Source organism: Cariama cristata, unplaced genomic scaffold, assembly GCF_000690535.1.
Source record: "Cariama cristata isolate BGI_N322 unplaced genomic scaffold, ASM69053v1 scaffold9067, whole genome shotgun sequence".
Taxonomy (NCBI): Eukaryota; Metazoa; Chordata; class Aves; order Cariamiformes; family Cariamidae; genus Cariama; species Cariama cristata.
The window spans coordinates 91,417-100,364 of record NW_009624903.1 but is presented as its reverse complement, the minus strand read 5'-3'; the positions used below and the strand labels follow the sequence as shown (position 1 = coordinate 100,364).

General features: G+C 47.7%; 1 protein-coding gene across 1 annotated transcript in view; it reads right to left on the bottom strand.

Moving 5' to 3' along the window:
- Positions 1-8,948, bottom strand: part of LOC104164139 (voltage-dependent L-type calcium channel subunit alpha-1C) — a 96,128-nt gene that overhangs the window by 3,257 nt on the left and 83,923 nt on the right. The window contains exons 25-26 of the mRNA XM_009703374.1: positions 5,869-5,997; positions 2,141-2,206 (exon numbers count right to left, since the gene is read on the bottom strand). Coding sequence (XP_009701676.1) covers positions 2,141-2,206; positions 5,869-5,997 — 195 coding nt within the window. The remainder of the gene's footprint in view (positions 1-2,140; positions 2,207-5,868; positions 5,998-8,948) is intronic.

Below are 8,948 nucleotides of genomic sequence, written 5' to 3'. Positions count from 1 at the left end.
CCCGCCCCGCCCGCCCCTGGGCTGCCGGTAGCAGTGACGGCCCGAGCTGCACTGAGAGGGAGCAGGAGGACAGTTTAAATGCTCAGAGGCAGTTTGGGCTGAGGCAGCCCATATTTTTCATTTTAGCCAAGTGTAGGCAAGGGAACTTCCCATGCTGGAAGTCTGATTTTCCTTTCGACCCTGCAGCTTTCCTCACACATGAGGCAATGGTGGCAGCTGCTACGGGTGCTTTGCATTAGACACCTACGAGGAGCTGTAGGAAGAGGTTCCTCTCTCATGGCCTCTCCAGTCTGTGTCTCCTGAGCCATGATATGAGTGGCTTCATCCATCAGCATCAATTTGGATTTTTCCACTTGAGCACATCAGGTAGCAAGGCTTGAATGTTGTTACGCTCCAAGTCAGGGCAGTAGCTGAGATAAAGTGATAGGTCTCCTTTATGTGGGAAATTCTTATATTTTCATCAGATCTGGTACATCTAGTCTTTCAAGGTAGCTGCTTAATGGAGCGAGGAAGGATTTTCCTTCCTACGTGTCTCTGTGTGTGAGGGAACTCTATGTGTCAGCAGGTTCAAGAGAGCGGCACACAAAATGTCTGAGATGCCATTTGGGCAAAAAGTGATGATAACAGGTCTGTGGGCTCTAAGCAGAGGGAAGATGAGAAAACTTGGTTTTCTCATTGGAAGACAGGAAGGCAGGAAGTGATTTAGTAATCCAGATCAATGTGAAAGACAGATGTATGATCTTTAGGGTGCTGAGATTATTTAAAGAGAGGCTTGAACGTAAGCCAAGGCTTAAATGGCCAACTTAGAACTAGCTGACAGAAAAGGGAGTAGAATTACAGAATAAAATATCCATCCCTGGCAGTGCCCTGATTATTGTAGACCCCATTCGCTTGGGTGCTTAGAAGCCACTTTTAGTGCTTTATGTAGCTACGTAACACTACTGTAATACTCTCAGGTCATTTTCTGTATAGCATAGGTAATCCTGTAAGATCTTTGCCATTTGAGCTAGTTAGGTATTAAAGGCAAAACTGGCAAGTTAACAGGATAAGCCTAGTAGATTAAAGGACAACTGTAATTACTGGGGGCGATTGAGATAACCTGGGATAATTCAAGAAAAGATTAGTTTTATTTTTCAAACTAGGGCAGGGTAGATGGAGTCTGTGAAAAGAGGTGATTATAATAACAGGAAACAAATTAAAACAAGGTCACAGAGGTCAGATGAATTTTGTAACAAATTCTGTCAGCATTGTGAAACCAAGAAGCCTGTCATATTTGAAGACCTCTGGAAGCAATTATGCCTTGCCTTTCTATACTTTGGTCTCTGGTCCCAGATGGCTGACTTGTCTGAGATCTTTGATTAATACCGAAGTGGAAAGTGAAGCTTAGTTTGAAAAGCAGAACAGCAAATGAGGCTAGGACTGTCACAGCCTGTGCTTATATCACATGCTTTCTTCAATGGTCTGTATGCAACATCAGTTTCTTGCACAGGTGAATGTTCAGGCTGGTTCCAAGTTCATTTTGCAAACTGAATAGGATATTGTATTGATGCAGCTTCCTGAAGAACTGGCACAAACACAGAGCATTGGTATGCTGGGTCTGATCCCATATTTACCTTCATGGGTCTCAACCAAAAGCTGCTTTTTCAACTCAGTGGAAGTTACGCCAGTGTGAAAGTGATGCGAGAGAAAAATTGGGTTTGTTCAGTGCAGCATGGCCATAAGCCCATAGCCCTGCCTGGCCTGTAGCACGGCTCATAGCCCTGAAACAACTATCTTGAACGAATGAGTGAGGCAGTAAATCTCCTTTGCCACCACTGCTGAGTATTCCTTTGAGAGTGTGGAGGGCAGGCACAGTCCTTTTACTGTTTGCGTATAGCATTCTGCCATTAAATAGGTTGTGGGTTTTTTTTGTTTTGTTTTTTTTTTTTTTTTTTTTTCCCCTGGAGTGTGTTGTGCTCCTGTTGGAACTGCATAGGCAGACAATGTTTTCCAACCAGCGTTAGCTGCCGTCTTACCTTACTGGGTGAAAACATTTTTGTAAGCCCCTAAAACCACACATTGATCTAATTACTTTATAAGTCAGTTCCCAAAACTCTAACAGGAGAAGACAGACACGGTTGAGCTCTTTAGCATCACTTACCTGCATCCCGATCACGGCATAGATGAAGAACAACATCACTATTAAAAGAGCCACATAGGGGAGAGCCTAGAAATGAAAAAAAGAGAGCACTGTGTTTCCGCCGAGCCCGGCACACTGGAGCCTGGTTCTTGCTTCTGGCCTTGGAAAACTGGGCAGAGGCTGGCCCCAAACGTGGAGTCTGTAATTTGGCCAGGTGGCCACTAGATGCCTCTACAGGCCCACACTTGCTTGCCCTCCCCGCCACCACGCTGCTGCCACCCCGCTCAGGCAGGCTCTGCCTCTGCTCCCACTCGTGATGGTGTAGCTCTGCTGCCTTCAAGTCAGTCCTGCCCTTGACGGAGTTACGAAAGCGAGGGCAAAACCAGTGTCTAGAGCTGCTTACCAAGAGGAGAAAACTCTCATAACCACTGTTATTCTGGCACTAATGGCAATGTGATCTTTTCTGGATCCAGTCTGGTGAAATAAAAACCGGAACAGCTGCCGAGATCCAAATTCAGGGCTTCTGCTACAATGGCTGGTACCATGCTAAGTACCTAAAGCAGCATCAGCTTTGTTCCCTGTTCAGCGTTAGGTATCTCTGATGGAGTCTGCAATGCACTAAGTGTCTGTGATCAGCTGCTGAAAGGGAAATGCAGAGCCCTGATACACAGACCTGCCTGGTAAGGAAGAGGCCAGTGCAATCAGGAAAGTGTTGAGTGCTATTGGTTTCCTTTGCCACTAGCAGGAATCAAGGACACAGCTTGGGACCTCACAGGCTCATGGTTTTGAGGAGGAATTTTCTACTCTGTTGCTTTTGAAATATATAGTGCTCAGACCAGAGATTTCCAGACCTCACTTCAGAGGCAATGGGTGGACACGTTCATCCTGAAAAATGTGAGTACAGTCCCTGATCTGAATTTTGAACACTCCATTTCACAGAGTATAAAAGCCTACAACATTATTTTTTAAATATAAGATTATTTACACATTTTAAGTTTATGCCTAAATTCAATAGGGCTAAATCCTATAGGAAGAATCAAGGAAAAATTTTGCTGACCGCCATGGAGATTTGACTAAGATCTGCAGAAATCATCTCAGAGAGATCTGAATATTAAAATGGCAAAACTTCAAACCTTTAAACAATGTCTATAATCATGATCATGAGGCTCGGGGGCAGCTTCCTTTGTATTTTATGGGGTCAGACAAATCTGTATGGTTACCCCACAATGCCAGTGGAGATACACCAGCTCAGAATTGGGCTCCAAACATTTTGTGATGATCTAGTTGGGACTTGATACACACAAGACCCAAGAAGAGCTCCTGGGCTAGTGTCCAGACAGGACCTGAGGTGCATAACCTTACCAGTTCTTCTATCTTTCTAATGAGGATGGGAGAAGTATCTTCTCTCCTGGCCATCTGGCCCTCCACTTTCCATGTTCTTCCACTCAGCCCACTCCTCTCCACTGATGCACCTTCCTACTCATCTCTGCCCCTTACTCCCCCTGACTACTTCAGCTCCCCACCTCCCGTATTCCACTCTTCTAGCTCTGTCCTCCTCCGTCTCCGCCCTTCCCTGGCTTTGTCCTTGTGCTTCCCACGGCCTTACCTTGCCCTCAGCACCCCTCTCACTTCCTACGCCTCCCACTCGCCTGCCTGGGCTCTGTTGCCATCTCTGCAGGCAGAAACCCCTCTGCGCATTTTCCCACCACATGCTGCTCTGACCAGTGCCCCAACTTGGGTGTAAGCACCGTGCGCCATGCACAGGGCACGTGGTAGTTATGATGAGATCAGAACTCCAGCACAAGTTTGTTGCTTATTAGGCTGCCCTGTGTGAGCAGAGATGCTTCCTGGAAGCATGTGGGGACACAGAGAAGAGCCTGTGCCAGACAAAGTCTGCAGGGATCTCAGATTTTGACAGTGGGAGTGGCTGAGTTACAAGCTCTACACAGTGGCTATTCTTAGCTACCAAAGGAGCCTCCCAGCAGTTGCAAGAGGGAGCTCTGAGCAGAGAACACTGTTATAAATGGCTAAAGGCTTTCAAGGGAAAAGGCACGCACTTGCAGTGCTTTTTTCATTTTTTTTTTTTTTTTTACCCTTGCTGTGGAAGATACCTCCCTTGATACTTTCTCCCATCACCCTACAACCCTGCCTAAAAGTGACTCTTCAATCAAAGAGGTCTGAAGGTCACTGGAGGGAAGTACCAGGCACTCCCTTTCCCATCCATCTCATCCTCTCCAGCCAAGAGCTGTGGCAAGCTGAGCTCAGGATAAGAGCGAGCTATTGCTAAAGAGGCTGGAGGGGCACAGGGGCAAGGGGAGGAGAAGCAGGAACTGGAAAGTGTGACTCTGTCCCCTGCATCAGGGGTGGCTGAGCTGTGCCGAGGGAATTTCATTTCTATGCGTGCAGACAAAATGGTTCCCACTGGAGCTGCTCAAATAACAACCTGGAAGTCAGCAACTGCGTAAGGAATGGAAAAAATCAGTTGTGGTACAGATGTGTCAGAAAACTGCTGTGCAATATTGGATCCTCTGGAATTCAAGGAGTGTGCAAAATGAGAGTCCTTTGCATGAGCTTGGTGGTCTGGCTACTGAGACCACCTGAGAGCTGCACTGGAAAAGGTCCAGATTGATCTCTGGTGTACGCGTGCGCTAGTTCTGCTGACAGAGACAGAAGTCATGGCGAACCACAGCACTGCAGGCTTTGGTCCCAGCTCATGAGGTTTAACTTTTAAAGTGTGGGTCAGCTCCTTTTCCATTTGAGTCAATACAAATGCTATCAACCATTTAAAGCCTCCATCTGAGGGATATATGTTTACTGTTTCAAGACTTGTGTTTTGCACAAGTTACTCTTTCATGCTTTTGTCCAGTGGTGTGTCCTGTATCTTTTCTTATGTCTAGACCACCATTTGTATTCCTGTGCTGTCTTTCCCTGACGCTTCCTCCAGACCTGCCCCAGCCAACATCCAGGTTGTGCTGGCCCAGTAAATCCAGGTCAAGTACTTGTAAAATGCAGGAATATGCTATGCTTCATCTCTAACTACCATTTTTCTATATGTGGTTGGGTTAGGGGCTGGTTTGGAACAGTCTTTCTAGCAAATAGCTATCTCTTAGTGTTTGTTTTCCCTCAGAGGTGATGATTCTTATCCAGTCTGGTCTCCTTTGCCTTCTCCTATCATCCACTCTGGTACTTTACCTACCATTGAAATGCAACCTGCCTCCAGGGCAAAAGCGGCAGCAATTTAATAAATTGGCATCATTACCAGGGCCAAAGGTGTGGGGCCAAAAAGGTGAAATTCTTCCTGGCTGAAAGCGTGGGGGCTGCACACCTCTAATACTCACTGGAAATCCTCAAAACAAGGCTTAAGGGAAACTGAATTGAGACCCAGGCCTTCCCCATAGCTGTGTATTTCGCTTAAAACAACAGATATGAAATACAGCTAAAACAGAAAAAAAAGAAAAAGGAGATTGAAGGGTTACAGACATGTGGTAACTGAGTCGAACTGAACTATCAAGGTTGTTCAGGAAGGTTGCAAGCAATTACTCATGCTTTAAAGAGGAAAGTCGCACCCAGGCAGTCATCCCCTGCGAGCCCCATTTACCTGACTGTCATCCGCGCCATGTGTCATTGGTGCTCTCAGCTCTGACCAGCAGCCTTTGAGCTCAGGCACTTAGGTGAAACCCTTTCTCGAGAGGGCACCAAGGGGAAATAAAAAGGAATTAGGTCTTACTTAGAGAGAAGTGAAGGAATACCTGGAAGGACTTGATGAAGGTCCAAAGCAGCGTCCGGATGCCCTCCCCTCGGCTCAGGAGCTTCACAAGACGCATCACGCGGAAGAGTCGGAAGAAGGTGATTGAGATGCGAGAGTTTTCCTCTGCGTTCTGGAAGCCATTGGCACAGAGGCAGGAGTTACAACAGCACGGGAGGAATGTGGGCCCTGGGCCACAGAGGACGCTACGCTGAGAGCTCACTGCACTGTTCCTTGTCCTGGTACTGCTCCCTGGGCTTGCACTGCCCCGGCACCCCAGGGACGGGCCGAGGCCGATCAAGCCTGTCCTCTCTCCCATGGTGGTGAGGCTACTCTGCCGCGGCCCTCAAGGCCATCAGCCTCTTTGTTCAGGTTGCCTGGACTTTTGGGTGTTAGGGATACGTTATGCTATGAACCCCTGTATTACATCTCCTCCTCACATTGGAAAGATGCAATTCTCCTTTGACATTGTACTGGAGAAGAAAGATACTTTCCCTTTTGGCCTATATCTCAGATGTTTTACCGCAGCAAGCACCTCAGCCAGCAGTTCTGGTGAATCTGGCATCAGACATCAGCCATGTGCCGCTTGCTCTGCTGGGAAACAGTAGCAGGTCCCAGGTCTGCTCCAGGGTGCGAAGCCCCGTGGGGGCACGGCGTGTGCTGCACTCTGCCCAGCTGCCGGCATCACCGGCATTGCCAGCAGCCTCGCTGTCCCTGCATGGCTGTGGCCGTGCTTCTGGGGGCTGGGCCATGGTCGCTTGCTCCCGCTGCTCTGTGTTCGAGCCTTTCGCATTTCTCATGACCCCTTTGTATTTCCCACAGTCTGCGCACCGACTTTTGTTTTTTTAAAAATATTTTATTTTGGCTTCACTGCTACTGTTCAAGTGCGCAGTATTTTAAAATAGTCTTTCTTCTGGCCTGTTTTTTTTCTCACAGCATCTGCTTTGTCCCTAAGCATTTTCCCCTGGGCCTGTAACCAGCTCTGACGTTCCTCAGCCTTCACATGTGTGAAGGCAACATCTGTCTGAGCACTGCCACTGTGGCAGGCTCACCTGGGCCTCGGTGGAGGACCTGCTGCCTGTCTCGAGGGGAGCTGAGGCACAGAAAATGCTGTGTTTCCCTGTTCATTAACCCCCTAAAACACTGTGCAAAGCCTGTGGAGCTAGTGGTTTCCACTAGCAGCACTGTGGGAACTTGACCTCCTGTCACAGGGGGAGATAACACTGTCACCCTGCCACTTGACCTGCGCAGTGCAAAGTAGTGCACAGAAACCCCTTCTCTGACCCCACCCAGGCTGCAAAGACTGCAGTTTGAGTCTAAACACCACCAAAAGAGCAACATTTAGGAGGAAGAAACAGTGCAGATCACCCCTGCTGTTAACTACTCACCAACCAAGAGAGAACAGACCCTTTGGATTTCCTGTCACCGGGCAGTGAAAACAGCAGCTGCTTGCCTGTCTGCTCCGGATAAATCCCAAGGCATGGGAACCGCCTGGATGTACATTTCTGGGATTAAATGTCCAGATGAGGACAGGTACCTGTGCACTGTGTGTGCTCCTGTTTCCAACCCAGGGTGAGCAGATTGGTGCTGAGCTCTGTCGGCTCCCAGCTGCGTCCGTGCCCCAGCTCCTGCTATGCAGCTGTGGGGGCACAGAGGGGCCATAGCTGCTTGTTAGTGTGTGCCCAGCGCTATGTGCAATAGTTCCGGATTGCACTCCAGCTGCAGTTTGTCTGTCTGTGGTGAATCACGGGTGGATATTTTGGGTAGCTTCCGCTAGTCTGCAGCAAAGGCTGATGTTCACTGCCCATGCAGTAACTGGGTGAAAAAGATTAGGGCAACAGGCTGTGTAAAGGAAAAGACTGAGTGCTCCCTACATCTCACATCATTCTCGTTTTCTGACTTGGACAACAAGGCTGGGGGCTTCAGTGGATTGGAGGGAATTGCTCTGAGGTGAAGGAGGGAATGTGACCTCCAAGAAATCAAAATTCATGGTGTTCTATACTCAGCACTACAGTCCCAGAGGGCTAACTATAAGGTCACACACCTTTCCCAATTCTACAGAAGTCCTATGGCCTCCCTTCCAGTTTCTCTAAGAAGCTAGACTCCAAAACCACCTAAAAGAGAGCTGAGGTCCTAATTTAAAAGTTGTGTGGACAGTAGTACTGCTGTGGCTGTGACCAAAAAAAAAAAAAAGTGTTTTCTTATTCTACCTGCTGCTGCTCTTATTGGCTTGACCCTTTGGATGGCAGCAAGCTGGGACATGGGTCTGGACAGAGGTTTTAGCATTCCTTTGTCTTTCCTTGCTGAGAGAAGGCAGCTGCTGTAGGCAGATAATTATCCCTGTCCTCTCCTGGAGTAGGCAAAGTCTAAGCAGCAGATAAAATAGAATAAATTCCTCCCTCCCAATAAATTGCAAATCTGCAACTTACTAGCATCACACCACTTAGCCAAAAACACTCAGTGATGCCTTGGGCGATTATGGTCATTTTAAGACTAGGTGGCTACAGATTAGCCAGTGCTTGAGTAGCCTTGCTTGCTTTCTCTTGGCTTTCATTGAGCTTTTTGAAGGCATACCCTTCCTGAAGGAGGGAGGTTCTGCAAAGTGGCAAGCAAGAGACTGGAGTTACTGCAACTCTGTTGGGGTGGTGCAGGAACTGCCTTGTACACTAAGGCAGCAGAGTTTGTGTGCACCATTGCATGACTTTTACTCTTTTTTGTGCAAAGTATGAACTCAAATGTTACAGTGAGTCACCTCATTGAAGAGAAACTCCAAAGTCTCGTTCCCTTCCAGTCTGGAGGCTTGAACATGAAGTCACATTGCAAACTCATTCAGCGTCATATTGACAGTGACACAGTTTGTTGCTAACAAGAAATCTTACCAGGTCTAGTTCTCTCTTGGTGATTCATTAGAAGGCAGAACAACAGTTAACTTGACCAAAGAAAAGCTCAGGATGCACAAGAAATACACATGTGCAGCATATTCATAGCTCATGTGAACACCAGACTCACACCAATACACGACATGGCAGCTTCATGCACAAATAACTAGGCTGGGCTTGGAGAGAGAACTCGTGATCACGGGGA